At 47.6% G+C, this 13222-nt stretch overlaps 1 protein-coding gene across 3 annotated transcripts in view; it reads right to left on the reverse strand.

The window, feature by feature from the left end:
* Positions 1-6414: 6414 nt before the first annotated feature.
* TBC1D24 (TBC1 domain family member 24) overlaps positions 6415-13222 on the reverse strand; it is a 33454-nt gene continuing 26646 nt past the window's right edge. For all 3 annotated transcript variants that reach the window (XM_063414186.1, XM_063414184.1, XM_063414185.1), the window contains 2 exons: positions 12078-12303; positions 6415-10405 (listed from right to left, as the gene is read on the reverse strand). In XM_063414186.1, coding sequence (XP_063270256.1) covers positions 10251-10405; positions 12078-12303 — 381 coding nt within the window. In that variant the 3' untranslated portion in view covers positions 6415-10250. The remainder of the gene's footprint in view (positions 10406-12077; positions 12304-13222) is intronic.

Here is a 13222-nt window from a genome sequence, read left to right on the forward strand (position 1 = left end):
CCATGCATCATGAAATTGTTTAGGTTGGAAAAGATAGCTGACATAACTGAATCCAAGCATTACCCTAGCTCGGCCAAGGCCACCACTAAACCATGTGCCCTAATACCCTAAGCCTACTCGTTTCTTGAATGCTCTCAGGAAGTGATTCCCTCACTATCTGGGCAGCCTGTGCCAGTGCCCAACTACCCTTTCCATGGAGAAATTTTCTCTAATATCCAATCTGAACCTCCCCTGGCACAACTTGAAGCAGTTTCCCCTTGTTCTGTTCCTGTTCCCTGGGAGCAGAGCCGTGACCCCCCCGGCTGTCCCCTCCTGTCAGGAGTTGTGCAGAGCCAGAAGGTCCCCCTTGAGCCTCCTTTTCTCCAGGCTCAGCCCCTTCCCAGCTCCCTCAGCTGCTCTTGGTGCTCCAGCCCCTTCCCCAGCTCTGTTCCCTGCCCTAGACATGCTCCAGTCCCTCAACATCTTTCTTGTAAGGAGCCCAGAACTGACCCCAGGACTGGAGGTCCCTCACCATGCCCAGCACAGGGGATTGGCATTGCCCTGGGTCTGTGGCCACACCATGGCTAGTGTGTCACTGGCCACTGTTGACCACAGGCAGCTGTCACAGGCTCTGCAGGCATTACCTACTGCAAAGACAGCTTCAGTTTGGGCTCCTTGCTGGGGCAGAGCCATGGCTGCATTAATCACTGAGTTTTGGAGAAGACACAGCCAAGATGGCAAAGTTCAGTGGCTGCAGATGAAAAGGGCAAGAGTGTTTGCAGATGACAAAAGATCATACAGGGATGTTGGCTCAGAAAAGGGGAAGAGGGAGAGGAGACTCAGTGGAAAGATGTGGGGGAGATATGAAAACAATTGGTTCTTCTTTCTACCATATCCCCTAAGTACAGCACAGAAATTGAAGGGCAGCATATGTTGAACAGATTAAAAGAAGCTGATTTTACATTTTTTATTTATTAGTTCAAAAAAGTTTATTTATTGTTCAGAAAGCCAGAGGTAAAGACAGGCATGGCATGAAGCCAAGGGAACAATAAAAGTGACAAGCACTGTGTTTTCCAGCACTGCTTTAAAAGAGCAAGAAGTTTTACAGTGGGCATAAAACTAGCTTGGTGATTCTTCTTAGGAAAGGGGGGAACACAAGCACCTTTATTCCCTGACGGAAACTGATGACACCTGGGATGAGTGCAGCTGCACGATGTCCTCACAGCCTGGTCCTGCACTGGACTCTCCTCTTCCAAACACTCCTCTCCCTGGAGTGAGAAACTAGCTGGACACTCTTGGTGTATGCTGGGAAAGGGAGGACACCTCCCTTCAACACAGGGGGACTTTGATTAGATTGCAGCCCCATATCTAAGATCAGGACAGGGAGCCTCCACCCAGCCAAACACCTCAACCAAATCTCAGTTTTGTCCCTCCTCCATCTTCCCTCCAGGATACACAAGGCTGTGTCCTCACCCATCCCTCACACACAGCTGGCTCCAGGCCGGCTGAGCCCAGAGGCAAGGGATGGCCTGCACATCCCAGGCCTTTCCAAGGAACAGCCATTTCTTCCACACAGAGATTTCTTCCCATCAGCTGACACAGTCAGGATCACACGGGGAAGCTGAGCTCAAGAATAGCTCATTACTTCAGAACGCCTGTACATGTGTATTAGTAATATCTGCTGAGGCACTGGCTCACCCCAGCTACTGCTTGTTCCCTGGGCACTTCTCATCCTCATGGTCCAGCCCCACTCCCAATTTCCATGCTTGGGAGGAAAGTTCCAGGAAAACTTCCAAGTGCTTGGATGGATATCTCTGCATCTCACTGGGAACTGTGGGCTCGGAGCTCCTGGTTGGGGCTGCTGGGTGGAAGGCTGCAGCTCGATGTGCTGGATCTTAACAGGCAGCCCTGGGGATGGCACAGCCTGCAGAAAGGGCAGCAGGGAACATTTGGGATTGGGATAAAGGGATTCTTCACCCCCAAGGGCTTTCAGGACAGATCCATCCGTGGTTGTTTTGGTGATAGTGAGGGACCAGAAGCAGGGAGGATGGGCTCAGGACAAGGTCCTTTGGAGAACACCAGGGTTGTTTGGGGTCAGGGCAGGGCTGCTCCACAGGGGACAGTGGCTGGCTCCAGGCATCAGTTGGGACCTGTTGGATAATCCCCATTTCTGCAGCCTTGGGAGAAAGGAGACCCTGATCCCATGCATAAGGAGGAACAGAGCTGGTCCCACAGCCTCGGTGTGACCATAGGGACCAGCATTGCTGTGGCACTGCCTGGGGCCACAAGGGCTCAGTGCTGGACACGGCTGCTCCTGCCCAGAGCAGTGTGTTTCTGCAGAAAACTACCCAGAAATTCAAAACTTCCCCATTTCCCCTCTTCCCTCTGCTTGCAGTGCAGCTTTCCTACATGGAGGGGTATGTTCATCGTGTGCCTTTCATCATCCCTGGCAACTGGCTTTTCACATGGATTCACATCCTCGGATTTCACAAACATGCCCTTCTGAAAACTCCCAGGCTGGAGGCACACAGAGCCCGGGAAGGATGAGGACCCTGAGCAGTCATCTCCCAGGCTCTTGTAACCTCTACAAGTTCTCCTCTTCAGTAGGGTGCAGATTAAATATTAACCCCCTAAAAACATCCCCTGCTTGAGAAAACCAGTGTAAAGGCAGGGCAGGAGCTGGCTGGAGTGCACCCTTGTTGTGTGTACAAGGAAACACAGATCCAGCCCTGGCAAGCAGGCTCCGGCTGCCTGAGGGACAGACCACGGCAAAGGTCATGAGCAAATCAGGCCAAAAGCTTCTGCCCCGAGTGTGTTTGTGCTGGTTTACAGGACAAGAGCCTGCCCTTCCACTTCGTTTGATGGGCAGCTCTGGACCCTCTTCTTTGCAAACAGCTCTCAGCACAGCCCAGGAACTGGGACTGGATCTGATCCAGCTGGAGGTTTCTCTGACACAGGGAATAGCAAACCTCTGGTCCAACCAACCAGAGGAGTAGCACATTTTCCTCCTAAATATGGGCTGGAAATGCTCCCCAAAAGACTGGTCTGAGCAGGAGGCATCTCCAACACTGTCAGAGGGCTGACCACAAGGCAGGCAGCTGGTCTGGAGAGGTGCTCCCACACTTCCTTTGAAAGCCCTAACTTGCCCCTGCCTCCACCCCAAGGCTTTGTCAAACACATTAATAAGATTTCCTCAGTGAGTGAGTTATTCCTCCTATGGTTTCCACTTCTGCAATTTCAAAAATCTGTTCATGAGTCTGTTATTGCTCATTAGGGAAGAAAGCCATCCTGAGGAGACCCACACCCTGAGGAATTCTCGGAGCTATGGCTTTGCAGTCCTCAAGTTGAACTCAGCTGAACTGCTAAGTTCAGTTTACGATCTGGAATGAACCCTGGGGCACAACCCATGGTGGAAAGGCATGACTCTGGAAAATACTTCACTCACAAGAGCACAGAATCCTGCAGGAGCTGTGGGTGGTGTTCTGGAGTGCAAGAAAAGCCTAATCAACTTGAGAGAGAGAGAGGTTATAATTTTTTGTTAGGCAGATCCATACAGGAGCATCCACAAATATTTTTGTCAGCAGTGGAACTGCTGAAATCCATTTTCCTCTGGTTTTGTCTGAAGAGTGGATAACTGGTGGGGGGGATTCTGCTCCGCAGCAGGGTTCCAGCCCCAGCACAGCCCTTCCCTGTGGGAAGCAGTGCTGGAGTTCACTGCCTGGTTCTGTGAAACAGGCAGCCGAACCTGGGGAAATGCAGATCTCTGAGACATTGCTGCCTCTTTCCCCAATAATTTGGTTTGAGTGTGGCCATGGGGAAGTCCTGTGACATTTTGGCTGTAAAGGCAGCAAGGAAGCCCAGTTCCACTGTTGCACAGTGCCCAAGGGTTATCCTGTTATCCAGCTGAGGAGAGTGGCTGGCTGCAGAGTGCTGCACTACAGAGACACAGCTGCTTGTGGCAAAGCTCTGGGAGTGCCAAGGACTGATGCAGATGTACCCCATGTGACAGGTGGCTGCCAGAACCCGGACTGCAGGGCACCGCAGCTCAGCAGGAGCCCCATGGCCACTGGCTTTGTGCTGCTGGAGCTGGCAGGGCTATCCTCAGGCAAGTGTGATTTGCCATGCAGGAAGTCCATGGATAAGATGTACACCTGGACCCAGCTCAGCAGTGATAGTTTGTGGAGTTTCAGCCCTAAACCTCCCTTGAACAAAACTGGGCAAGTTGCTGCTCTGCAGGATTCACAGTGAGCAGCTGACTTCATCTGAGCTGTGGTCTTTCTTGGGCTTGAATTCCCAGCATCATCAAGCTGAGTGTGCCTAGCATGGTGTATGCAGACCCCTGCAGCAGGTAAGGATGCAAAAGGAAAAAAAAATGTTCTAGGGGAGGGATTGGCTCCCTGCAGTACAGCCAAGAGCTTTGCAGAGTGAGGAGGAAAAAGTGGGTCTTCACATAAACCTGGAGAAGTTTAAGGAGGATTTCAGCATTAGGAGGACATTTAAGGAAGACACTGTGCCCCAGCCACTGCCAGTGAGAGAGTTCTGGCTGCAGCCAGCTGGGCTGCTGAGCTGGTGCAACCAACACCAGTGCTGCTCGGGAATGCTCACAGATCAAAAATGTGTACTCCCAGTCATTTATGGGACAGAGGATCCAGCATCATGCAGCCTGGGAGGATGAGGTACTCATCACTGGCTTGCTGGGCTGGCACTTTTCCTCATGGGATTCCAGACCTGTCTCCTTCATCTCAAGGCTGAAGGATCAGGAGGACAAGCCCTGTCAGAAACCATGGAGGGCACAGCCATAACTCTCGGGGACGTTTAACCATGGAAAGGGAGGTGACTAAACACGTAGACCATGGACTGAAGCTGTGTCAGCAGTGGGAAGTGCATCCCTAGGTTCAGGACAGCGCCAACAGTCCTGGTGCCTTATCTACCCTTGCCCAGCAGCAGCCAGCTGCAGGTTTGCAAAGCAGGAACACTCTTCCCCAGCTGAAGTCTGTACCCAGCTCCACCCAAGAGCTGTTTGTGTGGTCTGAATCAGTCAGCAGCAGCCTATGTCACCAGAGTACAGCCCAGGAGGGAGCCACGACCCTCCCAGAGGCTCAGGCACAGGCTCTGCAGCCCAAAGCAGTGCTTGGGAAGGGCAACAGCAGGGCAGAACTGGAAACATCCAGTAAGGGGCTTGAAAAGGCAGAAAACCCTTTCAATTTGCTGCCAGAAGCAATGTTGTGCCACAGCTGGTTATAAAATATCTCTCAAAGAAGCAGGTGTCTCTGAGATGTTTACATGACATAAAAGCCTGTACAGAAAATCGAGAAAAAAACCAGCGCAACTGGCAAACATCAGGCTCTTCTCACACTGCAGCAGCACAGCAAGACACAGCACAGCCCTCCTTTTCCAGTTCAGGCTCCTGCAGCTGCTTCCAGTCCTGAGACATCATCCAGGACCTTCCCACCACCACATTTTCTAGGCAGGACACCAAGCTTCTGCTGTCTGATGCAATCAAGCACATGACTCTCTCAGGTCTCAGTCACCGGGTTTACGGCAGCTAGCTGCAAGGTCCCAAAACAGCTGCCTGCACTGCTCAGCTCCTCACGATCCCTCACTTACACCTTCCTGCTACTAAGCACCTTCAGGATTAAGTTTACAGCCTTTAAGGGAGTTGTAAAATTCTGATTTACAGTATTTAAGGCTCAGGTCACCTTCGGAAACCATGCGAAGAAAGTCCTTTTGGATTGCAAGGATGGATTTACTGGAGATGGGGGTACAGGACCAGGCTGAGAGGAACCTCTAGTGGCCACGGGCTTCCTGTGCAGCAAACCTCCTGGCAGTGCAGAGCTGGCTGGAGAATCAATCATCTGGGAATTGTTTCTGCCAGCTCAGCAATCCCTTTTCCACACTGCATTGCCTTACACCACAGCTCTGCACTTAGAAATGTACAGCAGTGCAGGAAGGCCAGATTTGTGTATGGGGTGGGTATGGAGGGGTGGGTGTTTTTTGAAGGGAAATACCCAAATCTCTTTGGACTGACAGCAGTTTGTTTAAACCCCTAAATTTCATGGAATTCGACTTCTTAAATTTACATCCTTGGTCACTGCATAGTCTGATTGCAACTTACAGGTGCTGATGGCCAGAAGACACCCCATACCTCCATTTTAAACCTAGGCTGGGCTAGGGCATCCTCCCTGGTCCTGCAAAGGGAAGAAGGCTCAAATCAGAATTTGCTATCTAGAGACTTCACAGTCAGTTTGATACCTGATCTCAGGGGAAGTCTTGTGAGATCTGAAATGATCAGGAACCGCGTAACCACCTCACCACAGTGAGAGTTCTGTCAGAGAACACATGCTCCAGGGTTTCTTTCAGTTTCAGGCTCCTGCCTTTTGCTATGAGCGCTGTGGGAAGGAGAAGGCCAGAACAAAGGATAAAGCCAGCAGCCTCCACAGTCAAATACCTTTAATATAATCCTAGATTCTGAACAGTGACAAAAGATACCATTGATGTTGGGCAGTGATTCCAAGATAGGGTAGAAAACCAATTCAGCAGCACATTATCACTTATCTGAAGAAAACATCACCCCAAATAGTACACACACAGTCAACCCGACTATGAATAGTCTGAAATTCATGACAGAGCTGCAAAACAGCCAGGTGCCCACGCCTCGGCTGCACCCAACAGCCTGACTCAGTGTCACTCACAGGAGCTGAGCTCTCACAGTGCCACAGTTGTGGGTCAGCTCCTGGCTGTGGCATCAGTTTCCCCATGGGCAGAGGAGACCACACCTCACCAAAAATGAGGATGAATTTCCAGGACAAAGTACACAATTTCAACATACAGACATGAAGAGAAGTTGATGGATCTGCACATGTCACCCTTCTGTGGGTCACCACAGATCTCTATTGGCATAGTTTAACTCTTTAAAGAACAGTACTGGCCCCCATTCCATTTGACTTCAGATAAGTCACCAGAGAGGAAATGAGATTTTTTCCCCTTCTCTTTGCTAATTTGCCTCTGTTAACAGGAGATTGATTAATGTGCTGCATCAGAAAAAGGAGTGTGCTGAAGCACAGGAGCTGCAGGAAAGACAACTCAGGTGCAGTGAAGTCTGTCCAACCTAGCTGCAGCTAGATACAGTTTCTGTGGCCTGCAAACAGCTTGGTTGCCATTTACAGTCAGGCCAGGTTTCTGATGTCAGCAGTTTCTAATCTTTTCTGCCTTCAAGGAATATGACAAAGCAAAGAACAGCTTCTCAGGAAAGCAGACACTCTTGCACAACTGTGGTGACCAACACCACGCCCAAGCCTGCTGCCAGCAGGACCACAGACAGGGATTACAGCCTACTTCAACAGTTGTTTAGAGCTGCAAGTAACAACTGACTTAAGCACTTCGTGGCTGGAGTACTTGAGATAACTTCACTTTCTGATAAGGTGTCCATTGTAGTCATTATCTTCAAAACCAGCCTGTGGCCTCCATTTCAAGAGCTTTGCATGAAACAAAGGGTTTGAACCTTGATATACAGTTGATCAGCAACAACCATTAACTACACAGAGAGAAAAAATGCCTCTTTGCTACTGGAAAGATGACCAAGTCAAAACACTGTTCTTCTAAGGTGTCTCACAACCACAAGAGGAATGATGGATGAGGATTTGCACATGACAAGGAATATCCACTTTTACTGAATACAAGGACTGTGTGAAGTTGCTGCAGCACTGTAGAACTGTTCTCCCTAGATTATTGCAGCTTCTTGCTCATCCAGGCTATTCCAGTTCAAACCACACAGACCAGTCCCACAGGGTGGCTGTGGCAGAGCAGTGCTTTATCAAGCCAAGCCAGTCCCGTGCCTGGTGTCCAGTACTGCTCCTTGGATTCTCACACGGAGTTTCTGAGCAACCAGGAGTTATTTCAGATTCCAAATACCCAAACCACTGTGCACCAAGAACAGAGCAGGGAAGGGAATATGTTTCTGAGGAATGTTTCTTAGATATGGTTTAAGACAAGGTATTGACATAGTTGCACCCGGCAGGGATGAGAGCGAGGAAATCCCATCACACTGTCAGATGCAGCCAAGTTTTTGCAGATAAAATGTATTCATTTGGAGTAGAACATTACAGTCTCACAAATTCTACCAACACACAGCTCCAGAGAATTTCTGACAACAAGCTGGGAATTAATACTATTGTGGTTTTGAGTTGTTTTTTGTTCCTGAGGATACCTCCTCAGACAAGTTCAAAAGAGAAGATGCAAACCAAATGGAAATCCCACCTACACTAAGGAGAACTTATATTTTTTGAGTGATTTCTTTTGTCTGAGGAAGCTTGTGGGATACCTGCAAGGGCAAAGTGACATGGGTGGCTTGGAAACATAGAAGGCGGCATCAGCCAGTGTTTGCAAAAAGCCAGATATGACTGAGTTCTTCCACATCAAAATATATCAGTATAATTGAATTACCTCTTGCAGTTCAATCAAGCTTATGGTAAACCTGTGAAAAGACAACTGGGCAGAAATCCCAGTGTGGGAAGGAGAAAGGGAGGCCCAATGCTGACTCTCAGACAGGGTGAGAGAATCCAATTGCAAATACAAATGGTGCAAAAGACATCTTAAACTGTTCTGCACATAGGCTAATTTTTCAGAGTTATTTTGACAAAAATTCAACATGGCACCTTAAAAAGCAAATCTTATTTTTGCCAGGTTTATTCACATACTCTGCAAGAAGCAACTCTTTACCAAGTCATGAAGTACTGTCATGGCTGGCAAGCTGGACAAGTCAACATGACTCAAAACTCTCCTCTGACCTCTGAATATGAATGTGATCCTGTCCAGCCTAGCTTTTAACATTATTAATTTATTTTTTTCCTTTGAATGAACTTCAAGCTTAAGTAGCAATAACATTAAGTAGCAATAACATTAAGAAGGAAACCCACACTACAGCTATTTTTTACATTGAACTGTTTAGAAAATCAGTAATTTCTCTTTCCCTTCATTTTTCCTGTTGTGATAAATCTTACTAGTGAGTTACTCACTGAAGCTCTGAGCATCCTGTTGTATGTTCTGGACTACTCACTGATGTTTATGGATTTGTGCTTCATGTGGGAGAAGTTCCACAACAGATAGTGCAATTTTTGGATAAAGACTCTGGGGAATTGCCTCTAGACAGCACATGCCACGAGGCATGCCTGCAGAGAATGTAGGAATGCTCAAAAATGAGCAAAGCCTCATTGCATCACCCAAACCCTACAAGAATATACAGGAGGAAAACTGTTACCTTCTCAGGAGGTACCTCATCACCTGGAGGACATCTGGAGAAACAGTGTTGCCTCCAGTTCTCCTGGGAAACTCATTCATTCCCAGATTTTCCTTCTGCCTTTCTTCCTTTACTTGTGGGGAGAGCATTAAGCTTCTGTTATCACCATGTCTAATTCCCCAAACACACAGGGATATCAACACAGTTATTTTCAGATTTAAAGCTTCATTTCAGCTCCCAGGAAAGATAAGGAAAGGAACATTTCTGAGCACTGCAGCTACTCTCTGGCTTTCAGCTGTCTGACACAGGAAGTCACTATGAAGTCATCATACTGATATGGAATAGGAATGTAAACAAAATCAAGACTTGGAGATATCACTGTCCAGCCTGGATGCCTTTTTCAGAGGCAGACTGCTCAAACATATGCAACTAGAACATGTCAAAGGTTTTGGTACAAGAAGATCAGCAGTCATGATTCTGGTGTGAATGAAGAGCTTTGTAACTTCTTAATGGTACTGATGCGTCTGCACGTCTGCTCATAGGAGAGCAATGATTTTATGAACTGCTGCTCTATGTCAAATCTGAGGTCACCAGTGTTCCTTGTGAGGAGACATTTGATATTCCTGGCTCAGGCCAGGTACTGGTGCCAGTGGCTCAAAGCTCTGCAGCACAGCTCAGCCAGGGCTGTGCCTCCGAGGAACTGCGGGCTCAAACCTATCCCATGATTTGGACCTGTATCCATCTAACATGGCTCTGAACTCATCACATTTTCATTTTTACCAACAGTCCCTGAATACAGATCTCTAGAGGTAAAGGGACAAGCCTAGAGGTAAAGGAACAAACAGTTAACCAGATACATTACTTCACCCTGACCTGTCTTAAATAAAATAAGAGTAAACAACTAGGCCTGCATCCAAGTGTATCACTTAGGAATGTCTCACAGCACTGAGTCCAGCCAAAAGGATGTTCTAACTTAGCTCCGGTATCGGAATTTACCTTGGACAACTGAAAAACTAGCTGATTAATGATAGTCACATCAACCATTCATGGTGTCCCTGAAGCCCCACACCTCCAGGATGGAGATCTGGAAGCTCTCAGAGCACAGTGGCTGGTTATTGAAAGTGTTGCAGTGGCTGGTTCTCCCGTGGTTCAGATCTGCATCGAGATACAGAGCCTGGCCATCACCACCTCCTGGGAAGAGAAAAATACAGGGTGAGGATGTCTCTGCATTTCTTGGCATGGGAAACAGCTGTACAAAGACTTCAGTGCTTTTCCCATGGGAACAACTGGAAGCCCTCAGCAATATCTGCTTGCTGTCTTCAGGTGTAACAGTATATGATCAGGTGTACAGGTTTTGAATGACAGGATCAGAACTGGATAATTTATTCTAATAACAACAAGCAAAAACAATGCAACTCGGCAAGAACAAAAACTACCTGCATTTAACATTTGTATTTCAGCTCAGTACCGGAGGATAATGGAAGCTACAACTACAAATTTTTCTCCAGTAAAGGAAAACCAAGTAATTCTGTTAGCAGTCAAAAATCAAAGCTGCGAGAAGAACAATATCAGTAAGTAACAGCACTTGCTTGATCTTCCAAATCACTGTAAAACATGTAAGAGTTGAATGCATTTTGGTTATCTGTAGGTCTATGTCTAAGTTCACAGAGATTTCAGTCAGAAAATGCAGAGAAGTAAAATAAAGTTAGACAGAAATGTGTTAGAACAAAAAGGAAGATTCACTATTGGTTATTGGGCAACCATCAAAGAACAGTTACTAAAGCCATCTGAAGAATCAAAAGGGTGGGAATTCTAGTCCACAGCTGGAGCTGTGTACAACATTCACTTCTATTTATCTACTACCCAAGTCTGTACCTCTCTTATTACCAGCCATAGTGTGGTATATGGTAAATATACGTGACTCCCTTACCTAATGCTGAGAGGAAAAGCTGGTGGGACACATCACACTCTAGACCTCCCTGAAAGGAGGGGGGAACCCAGTAGGGGTCAGGCTCTGCTCCCAGGGCACGAGTGACAGGAGAAGAGGAAAATGCCTGAACCACCACAGGAAAGATTTAGGTTGGATATTGGGAAAATTTCTGCACTGAAACAGTGGTAAGGCATTGGAACAGGCTACCCAGGGCACCAAGGGATGGTGGAGTCAACATCCCCTGAAGAGTACAAAAACCATGTAGATGTGGCACCTGGAGGCATGGGTTAGTGGTGGCCTTGGAAGTACTGGGGTAATGGTCGGACTCAATGATTTTTACTTTTTCCAAAGTAAATGATTCCATGATTTTATGACTAGCGCACATGCTGCTAAGTGGGAAATCAGCCAACACTTGACATTACAAATGAAAGTATAGGCCAGTTGCTCTCCTAACAAGTGTCAAGTAAAGACTTTTGGGAAAATGACAGCTATGATTTTAGATCTATTTTTTGTAAATCCCATTTAAGTGACAACTCTACTAAGCAGACTTTTATCAAAATCAGCAGCACCACAGATCCCGTAAAGTTTCTGGAGAATTAACGTGTTTTATAATTTCCTCTGTGTTTCAAAAGCCTTGATGCAAAGTAAGCTCCTTTTTGAGAACGTAGTTTTTGAGAACTACTTCTCATTGTGAATTAGGCACTATGAAGGAATGGCTGTATTTAAAGTCATAAGTTATTCTCTTTGCTAAAATACATGTATGCAGGTATTCCCACCGAAAGCTTTGGTTGGAAAATGACGTTTTGGGCAATTTTGTCTCTATGTGAAGTAGATACTGAAATAGATAAAGGGGTCAGATGTATTTACCATGTACCTAAGGTGGACAGGAAGAGCTGGGGTAGGAACAGTGCTCAAATTCTCACACTGACTCACCTACAATGATGCATTCGCTGCTGCCAGCCATGAACATAGAGGCTGTTTTGGAAGGCAAGTTGAAGTGCCTAGCTGCTAAAAAGGGAGAAAGGCGATCTGAGGGGATGCTGCTGGAGGAAAGGGTGCTGGAAGCTGGCTGGGCATGGTTTTCTGTCTCTGATCCAGTCGAGGCTAGTTCTGGATGTTTTATGATCACCCACTCATAGCGTTCCACTTCTGGCTGCAGCTGCAGAGAGGGAGAGAAGGGCAGAGCTGACATTAGTGTACACACACTACACAGAGCTCTGCTCAGAAAAGAACATTCCAGCCCCTCAGTCTCTACCCGCACAGTCAGCAGTAAAGCTTGAATCAACATTTCTTTTAGGCCAGATGTTATCCTTTGTTCCTTTGCTTTTTAGGTGGTTGAAGAAATGACACAATAACTTCCAAGTTATGTTATTACATCTCTCATTTCTAGATCATCTTTCTCTACAACTGCATCAAAGGAGGGTGGAGCCAGTTGGGGTAAGGCTCTGCTCCAGTTAACATAAGACAGACAAGAGGAAATGGCCTCAAGTTTTAGATTGGATTAGGAAGTTTTAGATTGGATATTGTGAAAATTTCTGCACTGAAATGGTTGTCAGGCACTGGCACAGGCTCCCCAGGGAAGGTATAGAGTGACCGTCTGTGTCGGTTTTGCACAGGTTGGTTCTTGATAGTGAGGGGGCCACAGAGGTGGCTTCTGTGAGAAGCTGCTGGAAGCTTCTACCACGTTGGGCAGAGCCAATCCCTGACGGCTCTGAATGTGGACATGCTGCTAGCCAGGGCTGGGCCAATTAGAAATGGTGGTAATGCCTCTGTGATAATGAAGGAGGGGAAGCAGGTGCTCCAGGTGCCAGAGCCGAGATTCCTCTGCAGGCTGTGGTGATGACCATGGTGAAGCAGGTTGTCCCCCTGCAGTCTGTGAGAATCCACATGGTATGCAGAGATCCACCCTCAGCCCACGAGGATCCACGGGGGATGCAGAGATCCACCCACAGCCCGTGGAGGAGGTGCCCACGCCAGAGTGGGTGGGTGCCTAGAGGAGGCTGTGACCCCTGGGAGACCCAGTGGAGAGTGGGGGCCCTGCTTCCAGGCTGGAGCAGCCTGTCCTTGGAGGACTGCAC

Source organism: Prinia subflava, chromosome 17 (assembly GCF_021018805.1).
Source record: "Prinia subflava isolate CZ2003 ecotype Zambia chromosome 17, Cam_Psub_1.2, whole genome shotgun sequence".
Taxonomy (NCBI): Eukaryota; Metazoa; Chordata; class Aves; order Passeriformes; family Cisticolidae; genus Prinia; species Prinia subflava.